Source organism: Panthera tigris, chromosome D1, assembly GCF_018350195.1.
Source record: "Panthera tigris isolate Pti1 chromosome D1, P.tigris_Pti1_mat1.1, whole genome shotgun sequence".
NCBI classification, from domain to species: Eukaryota; Metazoa; Chordata; class Mammalia; order Carnivora; family Felidae; genus Panthera; species Panthera tigris.
The window spans coordinates 309,493-325,829 of record NC_056669.1 but is presented as its reverse complement, the minus strand read 5'-3'; the positions used below and the strand labels follow the sequence as shown (position 1 = coordinate 325,829).

At 46.8% G+C, this 16,337-nt stretch overlaps 1 protein-coding gene across 2 annotated transcripts in view; it reads left to right on the top strand.

Annotated features, from left to right (window-relative positions):
* LOC122231387 overlaps positions 1-16,011 on the top strand; it is a 39,899-nt gene extending 23,888 nt beyond the window's left edge. Inside the window, exons 6-8 of one of the 2 annotated variants that reach the window (XM_042959294.1) lie at positions 3,713-3,834; positions 11,770-11,896; positions 15,172-16,011. In XM_042959294.1, coding sequence (XP_042815228.1) covers positions 3,713-3,834; positions 11,770-11,896; positions 15,172-15,368 — 446 coding nt within the window. In that variant the 3' untranslated portion in view covers positions 15,369-16,011. The remainder of the gene's footprint in view (positions 1-3,712; positions 3,835-11,769; positions 11,897-15,171) is intronic. The other variant, XM_042959295.1, reaches the window with a different exon arrangement.
* The last annotated feature ends 326 nt before the right edge of the window (positions 16,012-16,337 follow it).

Sequence of the window (16,337 nt, the reverse complement as noted above, 5' to 3'; positions counted from 1 at the left end):
CCAGCAGTGCAGTGATATCCCTGGAGGGCTGAGTTGAAGGCACATGCTGCAGCACTGGTCTGGCTTTGAGTTTAAGTTCAGGGGTCTGCCATCGTGTGGGCCAATGATAGGTTTTGTGTCAGGATCCACTACTGCAGCACTATCCCAGCCACGAAAATGTTGCGGCAAACTTCTGAGTTCCTTGCTGAATAATTCTGCACAGGTCATGGACCCCATATCCATTCTTTCCTCTGACCTAGGAGGTGTGGAACCCCCTTTGGGCCAGGCCATGGCTAGGGTTAGGGTTGGTCCTGGAAGGCAGCAGGGGTCGAACCACCTCCCTTTCAGTGATCTCCAAGGAGGGCTGAGTTTAGGGCATGTGGTAGGATGTGGGTCAGATTAGGGTTTAGGCTCTGGGGGTGGCTTATGGTGTGGCCAGTGTTAGGTTTTGGCTCAGGATACCCTTCTACAGCTCCATACCAGTTGTGGAAATGTCATGGAAAAATTTTTGGGTTCCTTGCTGAAAGATTCTGCACTGATCATTGCCCTCAAAGCTTTTCTTATCTCAGCCTAAAAGATGGGCTCCCTAGGGCAAGAGCAATGGCTAGGGTTAGTGTTAGGTCCAAGGAAGCACCAGGGGCCCAACCACAATCAGTGCAGTGATCTCCCTGGATGCCTGAGTTGAGGCTGTGTGTTATGGGGTGTGTCAGGCTTAGATTTGAGTTCAGTGGCTGGATGATTGTGTGAGCCAGTGTTAGGTTTTGGCTCTGGATCCCCTTTGGCCACTCCATCCCTGCTGTGGAAATACCATGGATATTTTCTGGGTTCCTTGCTGAGTATTCCTGCACCAGTAATGGGCCACCAATCTGTTCTCTTCAGACCTAGGAGGTAGGTCCCCTTAGGGGAAGAGCCTTGGCTAAGAAGTGGCCCCGGGAGGTGGTCGGGGCTGAACCACCACCAGTTCAGTGATCTCCAGGAGGGCTGAGTTGAGCACACATGTTAGGGTGTGGGTCAGGCCTAGGCTTCAGGCTCAGGGAGCAGCCAGTTGTTTGGGCCAGGGTTAGGTTTAGGCTCAGGATCCCTATCTATAGCTCCATAGAGGCCATGGAAAGGTCATGGTACAATTCTGGGTCCGTTGCTGAATAATTCTATGCTGGTCATGGGCCCCTCTATCATTTATTCCTTAGATATAAGAGATGGGCCCCTTTAAAGCCAGAGGGAGGTGGCAGTGACAGTGGCCAAATAGCCAGCAGGGCAGTGATCTGCCCAGAGGGCTGAGTGGAGGACCAGCATTAGGGTGCATGTCAGGCTTAGAATCTAGGCTCATGGGCCTCTTGATGATGTGGGCCAGGGTAAGGTTTTGGCACAGTATCCCCATCTACAGCTCCATCACAGCCATAGAAATGTCATGGTGATATTCTGGGTTCTTTGCTTAATAATTCTGTGCCAGTCATGTGCCCCAAATTCATTCTTTTCTCACATCTAATAGGTGGGCCCCTTGGGGCTGAGCCTCGGTGTAGCTTATCCCCTGAAGGGGCAGGTGGCTTTCCCATCTAGGGCAACCCATGGGGCCTCACCCCAGATGAGAAGCTTTCCTGACAGTGGTCCTTCATAAAGGAAGTAAGAGCTTAGAATGCCTTCTCAGTCCATGTGTGCTCAGGCCTAGAGCCTCCCAGGAGCTAGGAGCCAAGCTTTGCGGCATCTCTCTGTAACCTCCTTTCTTTGGAGGACTTCTTGTTTTTGAAGTTGACTGCATCAGGTTCCCTCTCCTGGTTTAGCCACTGTGGGCCAGCTTGTTTTCCTGTTTTTTTAAAAATGTTTATTTTTAAGAGAGAGAGAGGAGAGAGAGCGTGCACGAGAGGGTGGGGGTGCAGAGAGAGAGGGAGACACACAATCGGAAGCAGACTCCAGGCTCTGAGGTGTCAGCACAGAGCCCTACACGGGGCGGGCTCAAACCCACGCACCATGAGATCATGACCTGAGCCTAAGTCGGATGCCCAACCAACTGACCCACCCAGGTGCCCCTTGTTTTCCTGTTTAACACCTTTGGTTCATTTCATTAACTTATCAGTAGTGGGAAATCCTGGGTTCCTAAGCCAGAGGCCAGGTACTTTCATGGGCATGGTCTTCCCCTGCCCCACTGGTTCGCCGTTCCCCCTGGAGCCCAATGAAGGCTGCTTTTCCCTGAGGGGTCTGAGGTCCCCTTGAAGGCTCCTAATTGCTGTTACCTCCAGGCTCCTCCCTAAACATCACCACCTGTCAGTTGTTTGGTCTCTGAGAATGTTCCTTCGTGGTCACTTCCCTGTTGCCAGCAGAGCCTGGAGCCCAGAAACAATGTTGCAACTCCCCTCCCCCAATCCTGTTTAAAGAATAGAGAGATTGGTTTCAGGACAAACCATTTATACAGATAGCAAGGTAGAAGCTATTCTGCCTTCTCAAAGAGAGGAATTTTGTTTGTAAACTCCAGACCCAGAAAATTGACTTTGGCCAACATGAGATAATTATCTGTCCTCCTGAAGCAGAATGTTCTTTCTCTGGAGCCCTGCCTAGCCGTGTGCCTGTGCTGGACACCATGTGCACAGTGAAGCTAGAGGCCCTCAGAGGAGACTGTCAGGAGCCTCGCGCAGATGCACAGGACCAGAGGCAGGGCAGTGTGGCACTGTGTCCAGAAGGGGCTGGTGGGACCCTGACCAGAGAAGCCTCCAGGCCTTCCTCCACTTTGCTGTGGTGCAGGGGGCAGGGCTCACAGGCTCGCTGGGCAGGGCTCTTGCAGAGCATGGGATGAGGGGATACAGCATGAGAGAGGGAAGCTAGTTCTGAAAGCCTCAGTCTCCTCCCTGTGCCTTCACGGTGGGAGACTGAACATTCACCTCAGCATTGTGCCCACTGGGAAGAAACATCACCACGGAGACCCCCTTCCACTTCTGTACAGGGCACACACTGTCTCTTGTTTCTCTGTTTCTCAAGAGTGTCCGGGCCCCTGAAGAATCTCTCAGGACTGCATCCTGGAATCACCTTGCGAAGCTCAGAGTCCTCAGGCAGTGTCACCCGCCCTTCTGTGCATGTTGTGCTGCTTCTGATATATCCAGGAAGTTTGAGAATTAAGCTAAGACCAGGTTGGGGAAGGGAGCAGCACCACCATGCCATTTGGCCTGGGCTCTGGAGACACCCCTCCCCTCCCACCTCATCATCTGCATGTTCTGTGGGATGTTGGCGTAGGGGGCATCCTGGCTTGGGGTGACACACCCCAGGATGGTAGAGAGCAGGGTCTGGCTTAGGCGGGGGCCTGACCATGAGTCCAGGCAGTGCAGAACCTTGCCCCAGGGTCTGCATGAACCCCTCAATCTTCTCCCCATGGGGACGGGAGGCATTTATTTGTGCACCCCCCCCCCGCCCTCAGTGAGTAGTGAGCCCAAGACCAAGATGCCCATAGATCAGGTGTTTGTGTGAGCATGTTTCCTGGTTCACAGACAGCCCCTCTTTGCTGTGTCCTCACTTGGGCGAGGGGTGAGTGAACTTTGTGGGGTCTTTTGTAAGGGCCCCACTCCCATCCATGGAGGATCCATCCTCCTCAACTAACCACCTCCCACAAGCCCCACCTCCTAACACCATCATCTTGGGCGCTGGGATTCTAACACGAGCTTGGGGGGCACATGACCATTCAGACCACAGAGGTATTGCATCTCCAGACTCATTGCCAGCTGTCTCACAAAGGGGTCTCCACCTTCCATAGACACTGCCTTTGAAGTCCCAGATGAACCTGTCTTCGTTCCGTGCAGTCATGTCTTTAAAGCCACAACCTTCCTTGTAGCCTCTCTGTTGGGGGTCAAGCTGCTGCACTGGCATATATTTCAGGTACGATGTAGGCCAAGTGTTCATCTGCACACTCAGGGCTGTGCAGGTATGCTGTGACAAGGCGTACTTGTCCCCATGCCTGTCTGATGGAGTCCGTGTATGCCATTTGCCCTGGGCCCTTCCAGGTGTGGGACTCCTGCTCAGACTTGAGCTCTGGTCCCCACAAGCAGGAAAGGCTAATATGTCAGAGTGAGACTGGGCACGTTAATGTTTGCACCCCTGGATTCAGGTAATGTGCTCGTTTGTCTCATTTATTTAACGAACTTTGTGATTCCAGCGTACTGATTGGTCGATGAGCCTTTGTGGTCCATGACCTCTGGGGTAGCTTGTCCGGCAATGCACCTGGCAGAGACAAGGCAGTGTCTTTACCACCTCCTCCAGCTGTAGCTCCTCCCAGTGCTCCAGAGGTGGAAGGAGACTTCCTGCCTGCCTTTGAGGGACTGTGCAATTATGGAGGCAACTGGCCCTAGCAAACAAACCCTGTGTTCTCCTTCTGTGAGTAGGACACAAGATCTGGGCTGGCCCAGAAACAGCTGTTCCTCAGGGTCATCAACCTCAGGAGATTAAATGTCACCTGGTGTGTGGGGCTGTAGCCTCTGTAAGATCAAACATTTTGGGTAACAAGAGTTAGGCATAGCCAGTTGCTCACATATGTGCATGTGGCCGTGTGACATGTGCGTGGATAACCCAGACATCCAGGAGGCCCTAAGTAGCCACATGATGTCCAGACAGTCACCGTGATGGCATGACTTTGCATGCAAGGGCAGCCCTCAGGCACCACCTCCTGACTGCTGGCTCTCTTCTCTGCTGTGTTCTAAAAAGTGAAGCTGCAGGATGCCTGGAACATAGACCATGGAAGGTAGGAGGTGGTTGCTCCTGCAGGAGAGGCATGCTGGCAGCAGTGACATGAGCAAGAATGGGGAAACCGTGAGCAGCAGATCCAAGAAATAAAAAAGCCAGTAGATGGGGCAGGGGTGTCAGGGCTGCTTCCTTGGGAACATCATTGCTTTATGGTTCAATGAGCCATGGCCTGGTCTTGCAGACATGTGTGCCAAAGCCCCAGTGGGACCTGGGATCGCCCGGGCATCTCTACCTTGTGCTCGTCAGCCATAACTCAAGCTTGTATCCTTCTCACCTTCTCAGGATCAAGGGTATCATTGGTCCTTGCAAAGTACATCCTGTGTCTTCACAAGTTTGCAAACATCACAGTTTGCAAAGGGATGAGGCTGGGGACCTGGATTCCCAATGCAGTACTTTCTGACTTCAAGATGTCTATTCATTGGCAACCTGGTGAATTTTGTAAATAGGACCCATGTTTGTTAATTCAGCTGCATCAAATTAATAAGATCAAATAAGGTCCTTTCATAATACATTAGTTGACATCAAATCCGATGAGATACTTCCGAAAATCTCAGTTGACCGAGAAGGCTTTTCCAGAAAATGAGCCCTGACTCGTGGAGCAGCAACTTAAAGATTCGTCTTGTAGTTGAGACCCTCCTGTAAGCTCCCCTCCCATGGCTTGTGTCATGTCTGCTGCTGCTGCCAAGTGGGGATCAGCCCAGGGTTGGCCTCCTTTCCATGACATTGTACTTGGCCTCAGCACAAGCAGATGGACTGCTGGCATGGAGGCTGGAACCGGGAAGTAACAGAATCTGATCCCAGGTGTAATTTCTAAGGGGATCCAGTATGCAGAGCAGAGCCACCAGGTATTCGGGGCTGCTATAGAGAGATATCCATAGTTTTGGAACAACCCCTGTACACCCCGATTCCACTTGTCCCCAGCTCTGACTGCTCCCCACTGTGGACCCATCCATGGCAGCATCAAGACATCTTTGGCCTCAACCACTGTGTCAGGAAAACACTTGAAAAAGTTAATCTCAGCATTTATTTCCAAGGTTCCAAGCCACATCTGAGGAAGGGAAGATCAGCAACAATGCAAAGAGAGCCTCTCAGCCTAGCCCTGCTCACCAGCACTGAGGTCCAGGGGTTCAAGGGTCCAGAGGGAAGGACACATAGGGTTGAGTAAGATAGTCTCCTCAGCATTGATTCCACAGGGGTGTCACTTTCTTGGCTTATCCCCATCCAACCCACAGATATCCAACAGAATATGTGGGCTTTCTGGAAACTTGAGGGCTGTAGTGGGTGGTGGGGGCATTCTAGGCCTGTGTTTTTGAGGAAAGATGCCACATGGTTAAGACCCCAGGCCTGGTGCTCTGGGGATGGGCCAGCTGTAGGTGTGTTCAGAGGTCATGGCAATGCTCAGGGCTGTGTGGTCATTGGTGGGCCTGGGGTCAGTGGGCCCCCTGCAATGCCCTTCCTGCACATAATGGGGCTTTTCTGTCTCTGTAACCCCAGTGACTGGCTGGGGCCTGTGCCAAGGTAGGCACTTATAAGATATTAAAAATAGAATATTATAACTGGTCCAGCCCAGTATGCTGCTCCCGCCTACCCATGCCGCTCTGGTATCTCCTTTGATGCCTGCTTGGCACGATGTATCTGGAGGACTAGTGCCTGGGCATAAGCTGTGCCCATCAGTGGTCAACAAGAATTCCTTGAATGCCTGATGTGTTAAATAACTTGTCTGATCCCAGTGTGAAGGCTGAGGAGACAGTTGCTGGGGTTGGGGGTTCAGAGTGAGTAGGGGAAGAGATCGGATTCACTGGCTGGAATCCCCCAAGACTCTGACACTTGGAGGGGCCCAGAGATGGTGTTCGTGGGTAAGGCATGAACCTTCCATTCCAGCCCATTTTATCCCTCTCTGGCCCACCTCTCAGAAGTCTTCATGGGAGGGCCCCCTTGTAGGTAAAGGCTGATATGTCTGACGACCAAAGAGTCACCTGGATCACATACTTGGGCAAGGGGTTCCCGATCAGGATTCTGACCCTAAACAATGAGATGCATGTGCAAACTTGGAACACCCCTCTCCAGGATAACATCCTCAGTGAGGACTGAGAGAAGGAGCCCCCTGGCACGGAAGTGGGTGTTTGGTCCTCGTGCCCTCAGAACAGGGCCTTTCCCATGTGCGAGGGAGGCAGTTGGTGTGCTGTTGTCTATCATTTCCCCGCTGTCTGGTCCTTGCTTTTCCCCACAGGGGTCCTTGTAGGAAAAGCTTCTTAGGGTTCATCCCTTTCGCTTGCCCTCTTCCTTCACTCATTGAGGAAAGTTCTGAAGCACATCCTTTGTAAAACCATTGTTTCAGAGTTGGAAACATCACCAGGAGACACCTGAGCCCAGCGTTGTCTTTGCTGATACTTAATCAGGGGAGCTTAGGAGGAAATCAGAACCACTGAAGGTCCCGCCAATGTCCTCACTGGGAATGAATCCCATTAGGACACCAGGGCTCACTGACTTCAGGGCAGCCCTGCCCTCTGTACTGGTGCTCCTCCTTCCTCTTAGCTGTTGTGGGTTTTTCATCAGTTGTTGTGTGGTGTGTAAGAGGTCTGGTGTTATGCTTGGGGCTGTCCAGTTTTCCCAGCACCATTCACTGAAGAGACTGTCTTTTTACCATTGCATATTATTGGCTCCTTTGTTGTGAATTAATTGACCACATATGTGTGGATTTGCTTCTGGGCTATCCATTCTGCTCCATTGGTCTTTCTGTCTCTTAGCCCATAGCATACTGTTTTGGTTACTGTAGCTTTGTAATATAGTTTCAGATCAGGGAATATGATGCCTCCCGGCTTGTTCTTCTTTATACAGATACTTTGGCTATTCATGGTCCTCTGTGGTTTCATGCATCTTTTAGGATTTCTCTACTTCTGTGCAAAATGGTACTAGAATGTTGATCAGGAGGGATTACATTTGTACATCACTTTGGGTAAAATGACAATTCTATAATATTCATTTTTATAATCCAGGAATACATAATATCTTTCCATTTCTTCATCAATGTCTTATCATTTTCATGGTATAGGTTTTTCTCATCTGTGGTAAGGTTTTTTTCCTAATTGCTTTCTTAACTTCTTTTGATGGTTCATTATGAGTTTGTCCAATGTAATGATTTTTGTATCTTGTTTTTGTATCCTACAATTTCACTGAGTTTGTTTATGTAACTTTTTTTTAGTTTTGTTTTTTTGTGGAGTGATGTGGTGGAAGATGGGAAATCAAAATGGCGTGTTTCTACCATATCCTAGGTCATCCACAACATCCACAGCATCATGGCCACTAATATAATTTTACCACAAGGTCCTTTAGTAATATGTTGCACCTTGTGAACTGTGTCCCGGTAGGGTTTGGCCTCCACCATGAAGTTTGATGTGTTCTACACTTTTCTGGTATGTTACTAATATGGTTGTTTTGAGAAGTAATGTAGTTTCCATGAATTTCCAACATATAGAAAGTCTGCAATAGTGTAGAAATACTCTTTATCTCTATACTCAGCTTCACCAGCTGTCATTTTACACAGTTGCCCCTTCTTATGACACACTTCTTTGTTTTTTACTCAGAACGGGACATCTTCCCCAGGAACTGTCATAGAACTCCCAAACATGGAAATCATTATGGTTTCTTCATTATAATCTAATCCAGAGGCAACTGCAACTGTCATCACCTGCCTGAACTCTGTGACAATGACTCCTCCTGTTGTGACCCACTTTACTGTTCTTGAGACTTTCACTCACTTCACAACCATGATGGATTTAAAGATCACAGAGGGCTTCAATCTGGGCAGCCTTTCCTGTGTGGCTTCTGTAATTTAGTATGTTTTGAATCTTTGTTCATGTTGTGACATGTTTGAGTACTTTAGTCATGACTTTAATTGTGGTTAAATTTACAAAACATAATAGTGACCATTTAAAAGATTTTTTAAAGTTTTTAAAAGTTTTTTAAATGTTTATTTATTTTTGAGAGGGAGAGAGAGCGAGAGAGAGAGAGAGAGCGAGTGAGCCTAGTGGAAGGGCAGAGAGAGAGAGAGACAGAATCTGAAGCAGGTTCCAGGCTTTGAGCTGTTGGCACAGAGCCCAACGTGGGGCTCGAACCCACAAACTGTGAGATCATGGCCTGAGCCTAAGTTGGACACTTAACTGACTGAGCTACTCAAACGCCCCTAAAAGATTTTAAGTCTAGAGTTGTATGCCACTAAATATATTCCCATTGTGCACAAATCACCATCTTTCACCTGGAGAATGTTTAAATTTTGACCAAGTGAAAGTCTGTGTATATTAAACATTAACTCCCCATTCTTCTTTCCCCTCTGCCTGGAAACCATATTTTACTTTTTGTTGGTGAATTTGATCACGTGAATCAAATTATTTTGGATACCCCAAACAAGTAGAATCTTATAATATTCTTTTCTGTGATTGGTTTATTACTCTTGCATAGTGAATTGACGGTTCATCCATATTGTAATATGAATCAGTACTTTAGTCCTTTGCATGGCTGGGTAATATTCCATTGTGTATACGTCACCCATTCACTCTTCAATGGTCAGGTTAGCCTTTTGACTATTGTGCATGATGGAACTACAAATCTTGGAGAAGAATTACAGAGTGAGTCCCTGCTTCCCAATATTTGGGTATATACCCTGAGGTATATTAATTAATTATATTTTTAAGATATTGAGGAACTCCCATTCAGTTTTCTTCAGTAGCTGTACAAATTTATTTCATTTCTTGATATGTTGGAAGAACATTTCAGTTTATGGATCTACCCCATGTTGTATGTTCATTTACCCTTTGTGGCATGTTTGCATATTTTGTACCATTTTCCAATTGTGAATAGTATTGCTGTGAATGTTTATGTTGGCTTTGGTTGTGATAATGGTTCTGGTTGATGATGTGTGCATCATGGTATATGGCTTATAGATTATGGTTTTAGGATTCTATTGTTTAATGGTGTACAGTTTTGGGTTTATGGCATATGGCTTTGTGTTCACACGCCGTTATGATTTGGGTGTTTTCGTGTGAGGAGGTGAGAAGAAGAGTGTTATTGGGTTTGAGATGAAATATTTCTTGTGGGTGAGCGGATGAGGGGGCAAGCTGGTGGATGTTTGTAGGGGAGGGTTTAGGAGGTTCAGTGGGTGGTGTGGGGGGGAGCCAGTGGGTTCAGAATTTGGAAGTGATGGTTTAAGGGTGAGTGAGTGAGGGTCTGAGAGGGTAATTGTTTAGGTGGTAAGGGGGTGACAGTATTTGGTGTGGGTTTAGAAGGTTTTGAGGATGAGTGCTTATTAGTTGAGAGATTAGAGGGATAAGGTGGTAATGGTTTAGGGAATGAGGGTTTAGGATATGAGGATAGGAGTTAGGGTGAACCTTGAGTCATTGGAGATAATGGTTAATGTGTTTAGGCTGGGGTGGTGGAAAATGCAAGGAGAACCCAGTTGTCCAGAGAACTCATTAGGGAGAGCACTAGACTGATTAACTGGAGTTTGTGGGTTCCAACCTAGAGGTAGTGTTGGAGAAATGAATAAAGTAATGCACCAAAGATGGCCAATGGGACTAAAACAAGCTCTGGTCTCTATCTTAGAGACCCTCTCCTGGGTTCTTCTTGCCCTGTTTGCCTTGTGCACGAAAACCCATATAGATATGGAATGTGACAACTATAAATTACCCTTCCCATTTGCATTCAGGGCTCAGATCTTTGGAGAAACAGTCTCCTCTGAGCCCGCTGGTATTAAATAAATCTCCAATCCACCAAGACCTCTGAGTGCCCCTTGGTTTTTCCACCAGCATTCCAGCCTGGTTCTGTAACATATTTGGCTCCCTGACCAGGAAAACCAACTGCGCTGGCCCATGGTTGCCACTGGTTTGGAAGAACAGCGAGGCAGTGATGGAGTGAAGAAATAGCAAAGGATAAAGTGCCCCCTGCCTAATTTCGTCAGTCTCCTGTCCAGCTGCCTCTGGCCAGCCCCACTCTGCCTTCCCACCGGGTTCAAAGAGGCCTGGTAGGTGGGGAACTGGACTCGATGTCGGAACCAGTAAGGCCAGAGCCCCAAAGTAGTGAGGTCCACCCAAAAGGGTGGAAGGGGGACCTGATCACTGCCTGGAGACCTGAGTGATCTCACAGGTAGAAACTTTTGCAGGAGGGAATGTAATAGCCTCTGCTGTGTGTGTGTGTGTGTGTGTGTGTGTGTGTGTGTGTGTGTGTGTGTGAGAGAGAGAGAGAGAGAGACAGAGAGAGAGAGAGAGAGAGAGAGAATGTGTGGCTCAGCGAGGCTTGCCAGTCGAGTTCAAGTTTGTGGCTCCATGGACGGGCACCTTTAAGGTCCCCAAAAGTCTATGGAGTCTGAGTGGGCTCACCTACATTGCAGTGAAAAGCATACAGTCCAGGGCGGCATCAGATTAGACTCCAGTCACAAGTTACAAAGCCGAATCCGCTATGGCCAAGCCTCACCTAAAGTTTCCCTCAGGAACGTAACCAGTGGAGTATCTGATTGGTCCTCTCATCTGAGGGGATACCCTCCCTTTGTCTGTCTCCATGACACCGAACACGAGAAAGGAATTAATAATGGGATCAAAACAGAGTAAGCCTACGATTTTAGAGGTCATGCTCAAAAATTTTAAAAAGGGTTTTTCAGGTGATTATGGGGTAAAAATGACACCTGGGAAGTTAAGGACCTTTGTGAACTAGAATGGCCCATATTCGATGTAGGATGTCCCTCGGAAGGGACATTAGATGCTCAAGTAGTGCAGTGGGTTTGGCTGATAGTCACTGGCAACCCAGGTCACCCTGATCGATTTCCATACATCGACTCCTGGCTTGAAATTGCCCAAAATCCTCTGCCTTGGGTGCGATTCATCCATAGCAAGCAGAGATAGGCAAAGGTTTTAGCTGCCTTATCTGGAGACTCACCCAGGGAACCACAGAAGCAACCCACCACTTCCCTAGTGTTTGCAGGAGACCCAGAAGAAGATCCCATCTTTCCGCCACCTTATGACTCACCGTGCTCCCTCCCCCCCGCCCCTGTGCTTTAAACTCCTCCTCTGTCTGTTTCTTCTCCAGCCCTGGATGTGCTGCCCATCTTTCCTCCCTTCACGGACCCAGAGAACCCTCCCCCACAAGGACCAGTGGCCAGATTGTGCCCTCAGTCAGGCACAGACACTCTCCAGATGCCCATCCACATCCACAGGTACCAAAAGGCTCTCCTCCAGGGGATCAGAGCAGGGGCAGAGAAGCCCATGAACAGGCCCAGCAGCAAGGGGATTCCCCCAGGGATTATTATAAGAGGCTATGTGAGGCTTACACCCTGTTTGCTCCAGAGGCACAAGAGAGCCACAACAGAAGGATGGGGAAGGTCTACCTGCCAAAAGGCGGAAGGCCCAGAACCTCCTTAGCAAGGGGTCAATGAGACTACTGCAAGGAGAAAGGACATTAAAAGAATAAATGTCACAACCAGGGAAAGTCCCAGAAACCCAGCCGATATCAGGAGGAACCTCCAGAAGGGGACCTTATTGGCCTGGCCGAGATAGAATCAGACTGAAGGGGACACTGACTCTCTCTCCCTCTTCCTCTGCCTAATGGATGTGAGGGATTCTCCCTCATTTCCCAGGTTAACAGCTATAATTGGAGCCAAATGTGGTTAGTCTACCTCGGGATGGGGACTTTAAGGAATGTTCCCAAGCAGTTTCTGAAACTCCATTTGTTTTGGGGAAATTCCCAGTCTTCTCTGGCCTGATGTGGACTCCATATTTCCACTTTGGTGGAAAAAACATGGCGTCTGCTCCTCTGTCTGAGTTAAGGTTTTGAATTAGGTTTTCTTTCTCTGCCTTTTACTGGCACCTTGCCTCTTCTGCCTTCCCCTCCCCCTGCTGTTTCTGCACCAACTTGGGTGTGGTCTACATAACTGGTTCCTATACCCTCCTCAGTGCCTCAGGCACCATTGGCTTCTCCTCCCATCCTCAAGGTCAAGGAGTAAAGTGCACCCTCTTGGACATCTAGGTCTTTTCCAAATAGAATGAATTGGCTAAAGCTTTGATTACTGAACATAGGTTGTATTTTTAACTTCTTATTGCAGAGAAATTAAGGCTATTTGGACCTATTGGAAAACATGCTTTGTACTTAATTGGTTGATGAATTTACCATCTAAGAAAAATTCTGGTGTAAATACCTCTCAGTTGGTTACTTAGTCCTCAATTGGAGACTAAGGTTTCCTAAGAGTTAAAATTCTGCTAAGTGTACTTAAGACTGATGGAAATAGGGAAAGCAACCTTGTATGTAGGAAAGTAGGAGGTATGTAAGAAAGATATAAGGAATGGAAATACATTTTTGTTGAGGGTAGAAGAAGGTAATTTTGTCCTAAATGAGACTGGTTATTTGGAGAGAAATGGCTTTGGGACAAAGTTTGAAGGCAAAGGAAAGTTGTAGAAGGTCCATGAAGGGAAATCCCAAGGAATTTATGTGTGCTCAGGATAGACTAAGGTTGAGATGAATGGAATTTTAAAAGTACACTGGTATAAGGTTGAAATTCTGCTTTTCTCTCTGCTCAGATTACAAAGTTTTCTTGGACTGCTGATCTGTTCTTGATAAGACAGTGCAAACAAAGGTTTGTTTTCCGGGAAAACCAAAGTTTTAGGTTTCATCTTTTTAAGGTCTTTGATTACTTAGTTTAAAACTTCTCAATGTTAAAGGAGCTAGGTTTTGGTAAGAACTATATAATGCTATACATTGACCTTTTGGATCTTTTATTGCCACCTTGGTTGAATAAATAAAGTCTTAAGATTTGTAATCATCTGTAAACCTATTTAGGCTGTACTTATAACTTGCTAAGGTTTTAAAAAACTTCCCAGGATTTAAGTTGTAAATGAAGTCTTTTTGACCAATTAGGCCCTTTTATTTGGGATGCTAAGTTACTGGGAAAAGCACTGTCGTACAATGGTAAACCTTAGGTTGTATTGCACAGGTAAGTACTGTAACTGCCCAAATATATATGCATTTCCTAATGTTTTAATGTTTTGGCATACGGTCATCACTTAATATTCTGATTACTTGAATTGTTATGTGTCACAGAAACAACCGAATTTCTTTGTCAATTGCATCATAATGAACTCTCATCAGATCTTTAACAATGTCTATTTCTGAGATTTTTGTCATTTATAATTGTTCTTATTCTCTTACAAAATGTGTTTCTTCTTCAAGGAGATTTATAAAAAGGACTTTGGGGACAAATACAGGTATTTGACATCTTTAAGATTAATATTAAAATGGGTAAGAATTTCCAGAACTAAAAAGCTGCATTCAAAATGAACAAGAATTAGGAACATGGGATTAAATGAACTCAGGAAGATTATAGTTTTGTGATTCTTGTTGAAAATATTGTTGGTTCTCTAATGTTTGCTCTTCCAGATTAAGGACACTTTCTCTCAAGATATCTATGATATACAGAAATGTCATAAAGTGTTCATTTGCAAACTGAAACATTTATCTTTTCTCTCTACATAACTCCCCTGAAATTCAAAAACTCTCAGTGAGTATTCTTTCTTTCATGGCAATTACAGTTTGCATAAATTCAGTAAGAATCTGTTCATCTTGTAACAGGTCACCATTTGGAATACTGGTTATTTTACCAAGGCTTTGACTGGAATGTCATATTTGAGAGTGACATTCATAGACTCAGATATGACCAGAGAGCTTTAAGGAACTAAGGTTGGCTTTATGAAACATGGAGCCATAAAGTCCCTTGGAAATGTTGGCCTGATACCTTGCTTACAGAGTTCCCAGCAGCCTTACCAGCTGAGTAAAGAAGGTCACTTCCTGGCAGGTGCAGGACCCTCAGGATATCTTGGGGACCTCATGAAGAGGAATTAGCCCTATTCTACAGGTATTGCAGGCCTGTCTGATGGCAAGTATTTGGCTCGGCTTCTGGCCTAGAGAAGCTACTAAATGTTCAACCCAGAGATATCTTATAAAAGGTTCCAGCAAAGCAAACTTTAAAAGATCCTCATGATCAATCGCTATTCTTGCTGAGCTTATGTAAATAATTAGACCACGTTTGTTAAGACTGGACTTGTTCTACAAATGCACTGGTCTCAATTTGGCTATCTCTGGAAAGAGGGGCGGTTAGAGAGAAAAACTATGTTTCAACAATGCACTGTTACAGATGTTAAATTCTAGTTCTGATTGTCTTTAAATGTTTGTTGTTTGCCTAAACTAGACAACTTGAGGTAAACTTCAGAAAAATTGTCACAGTATATCATGTATAGACCATCTTCTGTGCTTGTTATTCTGTGGGGATAACAATAAGACCCCCATGGGCATATGATTATTTAAGCAACTGGAAAACAGGATGAATCTCTAAATATGCAAACCATATCTTCCCTAAAACTTATCTGACATTTACCAGAAACCCACCCCTTTCTGAGACTTGGAGGTGGACTTTACAGATATACAACCAAATAGAGGATTCAGTTTCAGGTATCACCCTATGGGTCCATCACTCCAGACTTAAGAAGGCCAACTCAGAGGAACCCTCAACCTGGCGAAGTGATCCAGATCCAGTCAACCCACTTAAACTGACCCTCAAAAAGACACTGGCCCCTGAGATCTCCAGCCCTGCTCCAGCCACACCCCGGAAGCTGGCTGGCCTGCGCATGGAAGAAGTGTGAGGAATCAACATGTAGACTGAGCCCAGGGGTTCGGATGCAACTCTGCCAGCCCTTGCCCCTTACTGGTGTCCTAGTCCTGATCCTGCTTCTTGCCGTCGGGCTAACAGAGGCGGCACCAACAAGCTGGACGTGGAACGGATGGCAGACTCCCTGGGAACCCGACAAAGCCAGATCAACTCCCTGGCAGCAGTGTCCCTCCAAAATAGGCGAGCCCTCGACCCCCTCACTTCAGAAAAAGGAGGGACTTGCATCTTTCTGGGGGAGGAATGCTGCTATTTTGTAAACCAATCAGAAATAGTCAGGACTAAAGTTAAGGAACTCCAGGAAAGAATTCAATGCAGACGACAGGAAAATATCAGTCAACGGAGAGGATGGGATCTCACAGACTGGGCGTCCTGGCTCCCTTCACTGGCAGGGCCCCTCCTTTCCGTAATTTTACTTGTGACCATCGGCCCCTGAATACTAAATACCCTGGTATGTTTTATTGAAAATGCTGTTATTCGCCAAACTGCAGCATGTATCTTAGCCTTCCGAGGGTACCAACCCCTAGAGCTAAAAGGTGATGCCTAAGAAAAGATTTCTAAAAAGTCATCAAAGGGGGGACTGTCGGGAAAATGAATAAAGTTTTACACCATAAGATGGCTGACAGGACTAAAACAAGCTCTGTTCTCTACCTTAGAGACCTCTTCCGGGTTCTTCTTGCCCTGTTTGCTGCGTACATGAAACCCCACCACAGATATGGAAGCTGAAAACTATAAATTACCCTCACCCCCCTTCATTCGGGGCTCAGATCTTTGGAGAAGTGGTCTCCTCTGAACCCGCCGGTGTTAAATAAATCTCCGATTCACCAAGATCTCCGAGTGCCACTTGGTTTTTCCGCCAGCGTTCCAGCCTGGTTCCGTAACATCACCAGGCAGGAAGACACAGAAAAAGACAACAAAATAAGGTTCATGTTATGGGAAAGAGAAG